This window comes from Prenolepis imparis, unplaced genomic scaffold, assembly GCF_030444845.1.
Source record: "Prenolepis imparis isolate NDT839.2.m4 unplaced genomic scaffold, iyPreImpa1.0 SCAF_1, whole genome shotgun sequence".
Taxonomy (NCBI): Eukaryota; Metazoa; Arthropoda; class Insecta; order Hymenoptera; family Formicidae; genus Prenolepis; species Prenolepis imparis.
The window spans coordinates 18,180,876-18,195,410 of NW_028141159.1; the positions used below are offsets into that span (position 1 = coordinate 18,180,876).

The following is a 14,535-nucleotide window of genomic DNA, read 5'->3' on the forward strand; positions in this document are numbered from 1 at the left end:
GCGCTATACGAGGTTGACGCGTCACGTGATCAAAACACGCCGTGACGTCACACGCGCAGTAGCAGGCCAGCCAGCTGCCACAGTCCAACATGGCTGATCTGTGAGCAGCGGTGCTACAGACGGTCGTCCGCATTTAGTCGTTCGTTTCTAGCCGTTCGCGCGCGTCCCGCGGAGCCGCAAGAACCCGTTAATATGATATCGTCCATCGTCTCGCGTCTCGTCATGTGAGTATACGATTCCGATGTCCGGTATCGCCGTAAAAAAGCCTCGTGCATCGACTTGGATCGACTGTGCGACTCCGGGCCATCGCCATTGTCCGCCGTCCGGAGAAAATGCGGTGCAGTTTATTTTTACTCGCACAGCGGCGGCTCTACACGTGTCGTCGAAACGCGAGATGTTCCATCCGATTCTCGCGTGTAGTGATTATCTCGTCGCCTGCTTCGTTTCGACCGTTCGCTCGATCGGTGATCCGTCTCTATAGATACCGCGCATATATACGTTCTTTGTATACCTATCCCTCTCGCTCTTATCGCTCGCTCCCGACAGTTCGCTGTCATGACAAAGAGAACAAAATACGAAGGCTCTGGAATTTGGCTCAGCTGTCGTTGAACGGCCATCAGTGAATTTTCTCTCTTTCTCTCTCTCATCCATGGTGGAAGATTGTGTCATCGCGTCCAGATATCGAGGAGAGGCATTTCCATGTTTGGTAGGATCCTTGATACAGCGGAATCTTCGCAGTGGATACCAAGGAGTGACGCAAGAGACCGGAGAAGTTTAAATTCACGAAAAGAAGGAGGGGAAGAAGAGGAAGGACGCAGTCGACCGGATCCGGAGTAAAGGTAGGATAATCAATGTCACTAACATTTTCGAATGAATGCGCAGTCGAGAATCGGTTAACGCGATGAGGACAAACGATGTTATAACGCGGAAGAGATAAGGGTCTCTCGCACGAGTGATGATAAAATCGTGATTCCTAATTAATGCGGCTCGTTGAGTGAGCGTCAGAGTGAAAGCGAGCATTGGTCTTGTAACAATCTGTTGTGGTAAAGGACGTAAGAACCTAACCTAACCTAACATAACCCAACGTTGCTATCTACGTCAAGATATACGCAGATGTTACAAAACTTCAAATGCGATTATCGGTATTACATTCGCTTGCGAAAACCAGAGCAGCGTATGCGCAATGACGAATATGTCTTATTAAGTTCGTAGAAGCGTTATTTGATATTTTTGTATAAATATTGCGTAGAAACGCGACAGCTTTCTCACGCTCTTTTTATATTTTTACATGTCGATGAATTTAAAAAAATTGTATAATTAATACTCACATATATTTGTCGATGAAAATATGCAAATTTGTTTGATATACATTTTAATTTACTATTATATATATTTATTAATACATCACACATGTTAAAATATTTTCTATTATAGAGAAATGAACAATTAACAATGCTTTTTTTATACGGAAGATATAAAAGAGTTCAATAATTTTTAAAATATTGGATCAAGTTTAAAATTTCTTAGAATCTTCCTATATAGAAAATCTTACTTAATTTTTTAAACACATTTTTTACATTAAATTGAAATAATTTCAATATTCAAGATATATTTTCGCCTGACGCACACGGCGAGATGTTTAAGAATGTTCAGACATTCTTTTATAATGGGAAAATAATCAAATAAAGTGATGGTTGAAGCGAACGGAATGTCAAAACAATCGCGCGCGCGATAAGTAAACGATGTGTCCCGCGGCGTCAGCTGACTCGAAAGCTACGTCACACAATAGCGCAGGTCGTTGCACTCTTCGTTCTCCCTCGCTAAGAGGCACGTTTTGTTTACGGTTTACGGTGTTGTCCGACTGCGCTCGCACACTCACGCATGTCCCCGCTCGTGCGACAATGTGCGTGAACGTCCGCCCCGATCTCTCGTCGCCGGCTTGTCATGTGACTCACGGCCGCACGCTGCACTTGATAATAAATTAGAACGAAACGGAGAAACGCCATTCCGAGATCTGGCACAAGGTAAACCGAGAGACCGAGGAATCGCGGAATTTTTTTACATGATTCAGAAAACCAAAGAAAAAATCTATCAAATCTTTCAAACATTATAAAATACAAAGAAATAAATGTCTATAAATATTATAAATTTCAATTTTATTAGATTTAGGATCTGAGCAGAATGACTGATTTATACTTTTAAAACAATGTTTCATGTTTTAAATCTTTGTCTATAGTAACGCACAATACTGTTTTTTGTCTCAAATCTTAAACGTGTGTACAAGGTGTAACACTTTGAACACAGGTTTAAGATTTGAGACAAAAAACGAAATAGGTATATATAATTTAAAAATTGAAAATTTATCAATATTTTTATAATAATATATTCTTATATAAAAGAAGGATTCTCGAGTAAAATATAAAAAGTGTTTCGTAAGTGCATCCGGTTTACCAAATGCGTTTCTGCTATTCCACAACGCCACTATGTATACATTTCCTTTAGTGCATACTCCATTACGTACCATCTATATTTGCACATGCGACTTTATAGTGACTTTATAAAAAATTTAAAAGCATGCCTTTTTCGGATATATACAGAATATTTCAAAAATATATATTTACGAATGGCAATCGATTTTAACTCTTTAATTTTGAACTTTAAATATCTTGACAATTAAACTTCAGAAAAAGAAAGACTCATTATTTATATTAAAGCTCACGTTAATTTAAAAATACAGTTTTGTATTCTATTTAAATTCTAAAAAATTTTAAATTGTCAAAATCTTTTAATTTTATTTTATCTATAAGAATCTTCTAAATATCTTTTAATTTTATTTTATCTATAAGAATCTTCTCATTGAAATAAAATTTTTCTTTCTTTTTCTGTGAATATTTTCTCTGCTTTTATATTCTATCTATGTGAAGTAAACTAGATTTTTGTTAGTATACACGATTGAAGAACTTAATCGAAGAATATCTTTTAATCCTTTAAAATCCGAAGAATTTTACTCCAAAATTACTTTTTCAAATCCGATAGAGCTTCGATAAAATAGAGGCTTCCAAAAGATTTTTGAACCGAAACCAGTGGGTTTCAAAGGGTTAAATTTCTCTCATTTTGCTCTTCTATGCATAGAAGGCGTTTCGATCGACACGAAAATAGCACTCGACATCTGTATCTAACAATAATGGTCAATCTTTTCGCAATAGTTTCTATATTCCCGTGCTCTTTCCACACGCTTTTCATACTCTTGCAAATCCTTTCGGAAAAAAAATCACCGACAAGAAAGCAAATATATCGAGAGAGAAAGAGAGAGAGAGATGCTTCTAGGCATCTACAAGAAGAAACTTGGTCGTTCGTTGGATCGATGCCCGGTTGGCAACAGGAGGGTGGTACTCCATTGTACATTGTCGTTGTACGAAGGGCTCATATGCAACCGTATACAGTTTCTTCATTACTTGCATAAAAATATCTTTATTTTTAATAAAATTCTTTAACTTGAAAAATTTTTAATCTTATCTTACATGCGATACACACACATAATTTATTATTTTTTGAAAGAACGTGAAAGAAATCGTACATAATTTCTGAAAATTCCAAGTCGAGTAACCTATATTAAGGTCCTCCCACCGTTGCCAAATAAAGTCGCATTTATCAATTAATTTAACATTAATTTTGTGCTAATTTGTTGTTATAGTCTGGATTTTATTGCTCCGATTAGCAGGAATTTACGTTCAAAGTAGGAGAGGCTTGGCATTAAACTATATAATATTAAATATATAGATGATGAATATTAAACATAACAGATAATCTTTTTTTTTTTTTAATTTGTCTTATAGAAATGGTGGAAATCAAAGATTTTAAAACAGGATTCATAATATTTAAAATCCATTTTAGATACGCGTGCACACGAGACTTTATATGTATATCTATAATGTATTTTATTATAAACATCATTTGTCTTGCTTTTAAGCTGCAATTACCATTGTAAGGAATTATTTTACAAAATTTATATGCTACTTTTTGAAAAAAAATATAGTTTTTTAGTTATTTTAATTACTCTTTAAATTTCTCTCTCTCTCTAATCCATCCATGAAAATATAATTTGGATTTTAAATTTTCATGCTCGAGTATTCAAAAAAAATAAACACTATTTAAGAAATAATTAAGTATTGGAAATTTTCAGCTAATTAAGTGATATAATTTAAAAATTTAAACAAATATGTAAAAGTAATTAAGCTCAAAATTAAAAACTCGCGACACAAGCGTTTGTTTCTCTCTCGCAGGATTTTCATTAATAATATAACAACCCTTTAAAATATAATTTTCGATGACATCGTAACACTTTAAACGTGTGTGCATTCGCGTTTGCCTTTCTCGAACGTACACCTACGGGACTAGAAGGCTCCTAACACCGGTGCGAATCAATATTCCGTACACCCTTGTACGAGAGATCGCGTTAACCTTTCTCGCCCTAACACAAGCCCGTCGTAGCGCCCTCGACGTCTACTCGACCATCGTGTGAAGGGCGGCGGGAGCTTGTTTAGTTCTCCCTCTGGTTTTGTCCTATCCCTCTCGTCGAGTCGACAAGAGCAAAATAACGGAGGGGTCGCATATATTTACATCAGACTACGTAAAATTCTTCCACATCGTGGAAATGCCACTCTCATTTATATGATCCATAATTAACGCTAAAATCAATGAGCATTTTGATATGCCGTATTTTGATATATACCTTATTTTATCTACTTTGTCAAGTTTAATGATATATAAAATATAAAATATATAAAGTATAAATATATAAAATATAAAGTTTAATAATATAAAATTTTGCGAAATTCAAATTTTATTTTAAAACTTTCTGAAATATAATAATATGTACATTAAAAGTTTTAGTTAGCTTGCAATGCAAACAATTTTATTAAACATATTGTATTGAAGTATATGTCATTATTATTCGAATTTTATAGAAAAGAGCAAAGCACTATTTAATGAAATCAAAATTATAAAGATATTTAAATAAAAGTTTTATTTCATTGGAATATGTTAAATTTACTCTGAAAGGATTATTATTATTAAAATTTATTGAAATATTACATTATTAGATATTTATTAGTATATACCAAGATATATTTAGTCAAAATGGTTATTGATATAGAAATGTAATTTCATGATATTTTGCTTTAGTTGTGCATCAATAGCTCTTGTGTGCTATTCGTGTAATGTTTTAAAATTTCCAAGCCCGTGGGATTAATACAACAATAACAATTGTAAGAGTTATGAATGTACGAAAAAATAAAAACGCACAATGTATAAGAGATAAGCGAGATCTATTATATATCACTAAATTAAACTAAAACTACATTATACATAATTTATGATTTTCGCCCGTAAATTCCATGCTCGCCGGACATCGTTGATCTCGTAACCCGCATTCCACGTTTATTTCCACTTTGCATATCAAGAATAACGACCGCGTTATTACCGCACGCGCTGCATCCGGCCGTGCGGCGACTTTTGAAGTCGCACGGATACGCACATATCATGATACGCAAAAAACATAACCATACGCACGCGCGCGCGTGTGGTTGGGTCAGAAGTCTCTATATTCTAAAACACAATTGTGTATCGTCATAAAACTGGTTAGGTTTTCTTTTTTTTTATTACGACGTGCTCTCACGCGGCGAAGGGAAATCCGCGTGAAAAGGTCTCAGATATTTAAAGGCTTCTCTCGCAACAATGTTGGAAGAAAAGAAAAGCAAGAGAGAGAGAGAGAGAGAGAGAGAGAAAGGGGGAAAAAATAGTGTTGATGCGACGCATTAATATTCCTAGCCGATTCTACTCCGGGATTCTCAGAGCGGAGTCTCGTGACGTCATTGCCCTCATTAGAATAATTAAGAATGCGCCGCTTGCTAATTACGAGATGCGGGAGTCCCCTGGCACTCGTGACGCATAATTTTTTTCCGTTGTCTCCGACGTCGAATACGAGAACTCAGGGCTTCCGCTCTGAAAATAAGAAGGAAATTTCAGCGGGACTTTGTCGTCTTCTTAATTATGGCGGTCTTCCCAGTAGCAAACGGGAAAAGTTTTATTTATCTATGCATATACAGTTTGTATATACTCTTGACAAAGAAAACAACAAATCGAAGACATATACATCCAATTAAATTGTGCATTAATTATAAATAGCATTTTTAAGAAAAAAATAATACAAATGAAAACAATTTGAAAAATATAGAAAATAAAAGATAAGTGAAAGGTTTTTTAATTTCAAAATAATTTAGGAAACTATTTTTTCTGTACATAATTTGAAATGTTTTTTGAAATAAGTCGCAACAGAATAAATGATATATATTTTAATCGAATAAAATATTTATACATAACATATATGTTTCTGTGAAAATAATCAAATTTAATATATAATAATGTATTTTTACTAACCTAACGCCTAATGACGCTTTACAATTATAAATTTTCTCTTCATGACAGCATTTAGCTATCAATACGTTGGAAGACTTGTACATATTAATTGTTCCGTTACACAGATTCATACACATTCATTACACGTTCAAACGACCGATCTATAAGTATAGATGTATATTTATAATAATAAAAACAAATAAAGGTGTGCGGAGCGGTTTGCAATTTTACGTTAACGTCTCGCGACGTGCAGCCCATCATTAACGGTCGTAGATTAATATTAAAACCTATTTATGTATCCCGTAGCATATTTTATCGTCATTTGCACTGAAGAAGCAATTATTCGCGGGAGCTTCATCAACGTTAAGAATCTCGAGATTACGTTGTGATTTGCATCTCGATTTTCTCGTTCCGATTTAATGAAAAATATGTCATGGTTTGAAGGTCTAGTAATAATCTTGCGTATGATTACATTAAGTCTATCTTACTTTAACTCTTTAAGTCAAGAAACTTTCGCATCTCTCTCTTTTTTGTATGACTTGCATATTCTTTTCTTAATATAATATTAATGTTAAACTTTTATTTATGAATGCATATACATACAATTGATTACCGTTTATATAAATATTTTTATTTTATTTTTGATTATATGTTTATGGTCGCCTTATTGCGATTATTATATATATTTTTCCTTTAGTATATTTGCTATTACATATTTATTTTGCCAATTTTGTTTTTATTATTTTGTTACTTAAATAATGATTGATAAACGATCGCGTTTTGAAACTTCTAATATGCGACGTTATGCATCGAGCGTTTTATGAAAGACGGCGACATCGTGCCGAGCTCATTGTACCCGTATCATCATCATATGATCCGCGGAGCTTGAATCTCCATCGGCTGTCAGTCACGTTATCAAGAAGCGAGTCACGCGAGCGGCTCCCTTCTGATGTGACGCCATCATAATGAGGAGGATATTGAACCACAAATATAGTCGTCCGTGACGCAGCAATGCTCTTGTGCGATTATAAGAACGGAACGACTGAAGGAAAAAAGAAAGAGCTTCCTTAACAAGATTCGAAACCGGTACATTCTTGATTTAAAAATTAAAGATTCGTTCCTGTTTCTAGAAGTACATAAAAAGTGACTCTAACAAGACAAACGGAAAATAACTGCCCTAGACAGTAGAGATATCGCGAGGGAGAACACAGCACCCTTAACATCCTCAAAGTTTTCATCTTTTCCTGATTCCGGTGGTAGGAAGGAGAAAAGGTTCTCGGAACCCTTTTTCGAACCGTGATTTCGGCGGATGCGAGACTCCTCGCCGAAGTCTTGCACGCCCCGTTGCTTCCTCGCCGTGATTTACGCGTCCTTCCTCTCCTTTCCGCTCTCGTATATAATTACGCCATTTTCTCGCGGGGCGAATCGTATTTCTTCGTCCCTGGAGACGCGCCAGGGAGTAAAAGTGCACGTCACACGGGGGTGCACTGTTAGAGCATGAGGAAGATGGAGTGGGGACCAGTCCAGCGAAAGAGAAGACGAAAGGAGAGGGACGCGGAGGAAATAGAAGGACGGCATGCACAAAAGTGAGGAAGGGGGAGGGGGAGGATTGCCACGAAAGGGTGATGACCCTTTGGGCGTACCCCGAAACTCTACGTCCTGATATCGCCGCGCGATGTTCTCCCTCACACAAACAAACACACGCAAACCATCTCTTTCTCCATATATCACGCTTTCTCTCCTTCTCCGATCTTGGCTCTCTTTTTTTTTGCTCCTTCGTTCAGCCCAGATCTCTCTCTTTGCTCCTTCGTCTACTCGTCCTTTTATCTCTTTCGCGGATGGGTGGTAGTTGGAGCGCGTGGGCAGACGGGTAGAGAAGAAAAAGGAAGATCTCGCGAAGATTCGAATGGCGTGCCGGAACGCCGAGCATTCGAGACCGTCGAGATGCCCCTTCGGGATTTCCTTTCCTCGGTGAGAACGCACGTTTCGCGAGCGTGACGAAAGGATAGATACAACGGTTTGCCCTGCAATATTTATCGATGGAGGTCGAACGTACCTGTGTGCGGACTGTCCGAATTGTAAAGACTGATTCGAATGCAAGCACTCTGATTGCGCTTGATGTATGCGCTCTGTGTTTGCACAACTGATTATTAAACGTAACCGTTTATATATTGCACGATGAAACATGGAGAATACTTGATTAACCAAGATATTTTAAACACAGCATGTTTCAAAATTAACGGATAATATATTAGCTACATGCGCGACTACGAATTTCTATTTTTATTTACAAAATATATGTGCTTTAATAAATGTTTAATTGTTAATATTATTATAGTGATTTCTGTTGAATATATTAAACAAGATTATGCTTTAAATTAAATGGCATGTACATATAATGATTATTGCCTATATTAACAATTCTAATTTGAATAATTGAGCTATTAATTATATTGCGATGATAATCGATATTCATACATGTGTTTTGTCACAGGCAGATTTTACGCCGTCTAGCTTTCTTCGCGTTGCAAATCGTTAAACGTTCATTCACCACGTGTGAACTTTCCTGGGTAACCCCGTTTAAAATATCGGATATGCGTATCACACAGTGTGGGAGGTCCGTGATCCTGTGACGTTTATATTTATACGTTCTTTTATTAGCATGGATTTTCCGACGCTTCATACTGTGCCGCGTGCATAAATTTTTACGTATTGTACTAAAATGTCGCGAAAGAAATTTAACAGAACCAAAAAAGAAAATCACACCACAATTGATGATAAAAAAAAAACATAATCATACATCTCTATATATTACATTTACAGTTATATCCTATTTTTAAAATTGTCGACTGTATAAATAAAACAAAATATACAAAGAAAAGATTCGAATCAAAAATATTAAAAAATGATAAGCACAGAATATGATCTTCTCGTGAATTATTATGCAACCATCTCACCTCCCACTTTATCGCTCGCGCCATACATTTCGTATATTTATATACGAGTTCTATTCGCACACAAGCTTTTCTTCTTCGAATAATATTTCTCTTTTAAACACACCGCATATTTTACCTGCGCCAATATATCACATGTCTCAGAAATGTTTTCATTTCGCAAAAGCGGAGATTTTTTTCTTTCAGTCTGGTATTTCTCTTTCTCTCTCAATGTATATTCTTTTCCCCCCAATTCTTTCGTTCTTTCTTCTCGACGCCCGGTCGACGCATCGGGAAAGACGATGCGTCGACGTCGACATCGTCGTCGGCGGCGCTCCGCTGTTTAAATATAAACCCAAGCGTAGAAGTGGCCGGCTTCCAGTTGGGGCTTGGGGCGTCGCGGCGCTTGTGGGACGGACACGCGAGACAAAAAGCTCCCACTGGTCGTCTCAAGAGAAGTGCAAAGAAGTTATATCTCGCAGTTCGTTCGTACGTGTGTCAGGAACGCACGCGTTTTTCGGATCGGTTCCACGAGGATAAAACGCAAATTGTCAGCGCGATAAAATCGTCGCAAAATATTAACCAATTAAGTCACAGATTCACATCGATCGACTACGATTTACGTCCGTTGCAACCTACAAATTTTACCTCGAAACACAGATTTCGAAAATAGAACAATACTGCTGTAGACTATTTTAAGGAATTGCTAAATCAATCAACGCAAATAAGACTGTACAACGTTAACGATAACATCCGAGTAAACCAGGCTGTGAAGACATCGGTAAAATTTTTATCTCTTATACGGTGCTCCGATTTCAGAATTATAAATAGAACAATACCGCTCTAGATTGCCTCAGAAACTGCCAATTACCAAGGCTTGCAAGCAAGAATTTACATGTCAAAAATAGCGAGCCGATAAACCTATGATCGTTTTGTCTGATTTTAAGATTAAAAATAGAACATTTTGCGCCTCTCCGAACTGTATCTCTCTATCTCGTGTGAAATTGAAGAAAATGCAAGCATGAGTTTTACAGCGATAATATCTAAGACAAGGCTGTGAAGACGATTGAATAGAAGAATCTACAGTGAATGTGCTGGACGATAGTGTTGATGGAATAAAACGCGGCGGCTGTCTCTCTTAAATCGTGCGTCGGATTCTCGCGAATGTTCGATCGGCATGGCGACGCAGGCGATTAATCATCGTCATTATCCGATCGCTGCATCCGAGAGCCGAGAGAATGGCGATGCTGCTGACGAGGGAATCAACGCTGCCGTCGACGCCAGAATGTCATACCCTTGATCCCGTCACGTCGCCTCAGCGAACGGTTTAGCGCCTGTTGAGACCGTGAATGGAAGATTTATTAACTCGCATCGTATCGCGAATAATCGAACGTACGATTTTACAGAAGTACGTGACGAGGCTTTACAAGTTTGAAGAAAAAAATCCGCGAATTAAAGGGAGCCAATCGAGCAAAAATATCGCGCGGCATCGCTGAAATTTAACCTCTTAATCTTTTATCCACGTTTGGATTGTAATATCGCCGTTGGCGACATGTCCTCCAGAGTCAAGCAACAGATTCGCATAACGATCTTCTTCAACGACGGCACTGTGGTGATTTACATCTGAATCGGCGACGTGGTGACGCAAATAAAATCGAAGCGGGATCAGCGACGATTACGAAGGGAAGAGAGAAAATTCGTGAAAATTCCAAGGAACAAGGACGTCGAGAGAGAAAGGGAAGAAGAGAAACTTGGTCGGCACGGCCAAGGAGAAGAAGAGGAAGAAAGGGAATCAGCGGAGGAAAGGCGAGCGCCTCCCTTTGAACCGCCACTTAGAAAACGTTAGTCGAATCACTTAGCCGGTCGTTGCACCACAGTCGAGACTGGCCGCTCCGACGTGACGATAAAGGAACCGATCGGGCGTGCACAGGATCGGCCAACCACGAAGCGACTGCGAAGAAAAAAACGCGGTAGCAAACTAGCGCGACAATCGGGTCGAGAGAAAGTAAACTATCGCGTGCGAGAGCAAGTCCTTTCAGGGGGAGCATCCGAAGGATACACTCCTTGTAAATTTCTGTACGAGAACAAAGACCGAAATCGAGAGACTTAGTTCCTTGCGATTGAATATATCTGTCGGATATCGCGTTTTTATTATAAATTACATTATTTAATGTAAAAAAAAAGTTGGAAATTTACTTATCACGTAATAATATAATTTACAAAAACTCTCTCTTTAATAAATAATTATATATATTATATACAATTTATATATAAATTTATATTATTAAAGTATTAAGTCTCTTACATTTGAAATATTTTCTCTTAGATACTATACGAATCAAGAGAATCAAATGGCAATATTTTGCGCCGAGAGTGTACGACAAATAAATCCTATAGTTACATGTAGCGCTTTTATGCATGCAGACACACCATCATAAATATCTTTTATTGAATTATGGGCATGTTATGTTAAAAAATAAGATATGCACGTGAAATGCAGCTGAATTAATGGGAATCGGTGGGAACAAAACAGCGGAAATATTTCAGCCGGTTTTGGATTAATCACTCGATGTATTTAAGATAAATCGTAGATTTAGGAAAATCAATGGAGAGGACGATGCTGATAAGAGAGGGATAGGTCGACCTCTTCCAGAAGTATTCTGATGTTGCTAGATTTAGCGAGCCACTTTAGCTGAATGAAATCTGTACTTTCTAATCTAGCTATAATGCTCTGTCTCTGCCCGGACTGCCTCTTGCTAATAGATGATCAGCTGGTGAACGGTTCAAACAGTTGCAATTGAGGTCATTGTTGTGCACATTGCTTTATTATTTCGATTCCGAGGAGCATTTCTACGTTTCTGTCGCAATTTTTTGTTTGTCAAGGAACGTTATTTTCAAGGCATACAGATTATTGTTTCCTCTCTTTCTCTCGAGATTCCGAGCTAGATAGAAATCTCGTGCGTGTCGAATTGCCCTGACATTTCTTCATAGTTTTTGATAGAATTTTGCTGAACGAACTAACATGACATGCTTCTTGCCACCCAAGCGAGCCACACCTGTGCTCGTTCCAACGGTGGTTCATTATTCGCGCAATTTTCACGCGCCGATTTTTAAGCGAGTAACGGTCGTTAACACAATATCCGTGGTTTTTCTACCACCGCCTTTGAAAATCGCATCCAAATCATGAGAACACAATCCAGGAAAATTTTCTAATTGCGAATGTAACTATTATATCGTACGAAATATTACAATGAAAGAGAATCATTTTGTGACAAATGAAATTGGAATCGTAATCGCTTTAATCCGTATAATATAATTCGTTATATATATTTTTGGTCCCTTGCGTACGTGCAGAGAAGCAATGAACTCAATAAATATATTAAATAGATAACACGTAAATGTGACATTATTAAATCGAAACTAACTGATATCTAAAGATATCTAAAATTTATTTATATTTATTTAAAGTTTACAAATAAAATATTTAGGAGTGATGTTCTAATCATTTTTTCATAACTTTGATATATCTCGAAGTCATATAACATAATGTATACATGATTATAAATTTTGAAAATTTTTACGACAATAAATTAACTGCCCGCACTGTAGCATATATGAAATTTTTCTATCTTTGCCATAGCGTTAATATTCTATCTTTGCCATAGCGTTAATATTCATGTTTCTTTGTTTTAAAAACATGATACATATATTGCGTCAACATAATTACGTTTGTAACTACCATTTTCTTATGTAATAGATATGCGACTATTGCAATTCTTATTTTAATTAATGTAAATAAATATCAGATTAATATTTTAGATATTAATATTCAGATATTTCGCGATAATTTTACAAATTATTATTCAATAATATGTAAAAGATATTTATTAAATTATAATTCTTAAAAGATTATAATAATTACTTATGTATATAAATTATCTATCTAGTTTCTCAACTGTGTTTATGTAATATAAATAATAAGTATAAAATGATTGATAAAAAAGTAAAAGCGGCTTTCGAAGACATTTTCTGATAGAGAAATAAGTTTTATTGTTGAAGATGATCAGAAAGAGAAAGAAAGCGAGAGAGACAGAGGGAGAAATTATTCTTTTACCAAAGTTATACATTCATGCATTTCTAATTAGTAAAAAATTACTTGTTTATCGTTAGAATAAAATTATCATTACAACTATACACATAAATACATTAATTGAGAACGACCTTCGATTAGAAAAAAAAATAAGGAAATTGATACTTGTTCCTTTTGTTTCTTTTTTACCGGATTTTATCGTGTAGCGCTTCAAGGTTGACGAGCTGGCAGTATAATAGAATAGCATCTATTCTATGACTTGTTGCAATTCCAAGTAGACAGCTCCGAACGCGTTCCACAACTTTGGAACAAATCCAGAAAATCTCAATGCCAGAAATTCTCACTTTGATACCCACAAGTAATTTTTTTCGAGTGCCATAAATTATTAATATGTAAGAAAATGGATAATGGATCATAGAAATTATCGTATTGCCTCGTTAATATTCGATTATCTGATTATTGCTATCTAAAGTTCGTAATATATCAGTTTAAATGGAATTTATTGAATTTTCGTATCAGAATTCACAAGATTGCATATTTGAATATATCTAGCATCAATTGAGTCGAGAAGTTACATGTCTCATGCGATATTTAAATCTCATGAATAATAACGCTACCAGAAAATTATTCATGTTTAAATCCAAGTACATCTGAATAATTAAAATAATATACCGACATATGCATAAAAAAAAGTTTGCGTTAATTCCCTTACTTTTTAGACATATTGTAATTATATATATATTGATTAATATTTGCAATGTTAATAATGTAACGTTAATAAAATTGAATTTATATTACTTTAGCGCACCTTAAACGAGTTTCTTGAAATAAATAATTGTTATATTTACTAGAGGTTGATGCTCGTCTCGTCCTCATTCCGAAATAACTGCGCAAACTCTCCCTGCTGCAATTTTGTTCGCTGCTTGTCTATCAATGCTCTAGAATGAACCGTCTCTACAATAGTCACACACACACACAGACACATACATATGCATCTGTGTAAAGCAATCAATATTGCATGACAAAGTGATTAATACAGAATAAGCCAAAAGTCACACAGTAACACTAGATTAATTAATATATTAGTCACAAAAA

General features: G+C 36.0%; 1 protein-coding gene across 3 annotated transcripts in view; it reads left to right on the forward strand.

The window, feature by feature from the left end:
* The first annotated feature begins 24 nt into the window (after window positions 1-24).
* The window catches only part of LOC145934379 (uncharacterized), a 120,089-nt gene continuing 105,578 nt past the window's right edge, over window positions 25-14,535 (forward strand). Inside the window, exon 1 of one of the 3 annotated variants that reach the window (XM_083034780.1) lies at window positions 25-224. In XM_083034780.1, the coding sequence (XP_082890906.1) occupies window positions 193-224 (32 nt within the window). In that variant the 5' untranslated portion in view covers window positions 25-192. The other 2 variants (XM_083034755.1, XM_083034763.1) reach the window with 2 other exon arrangements.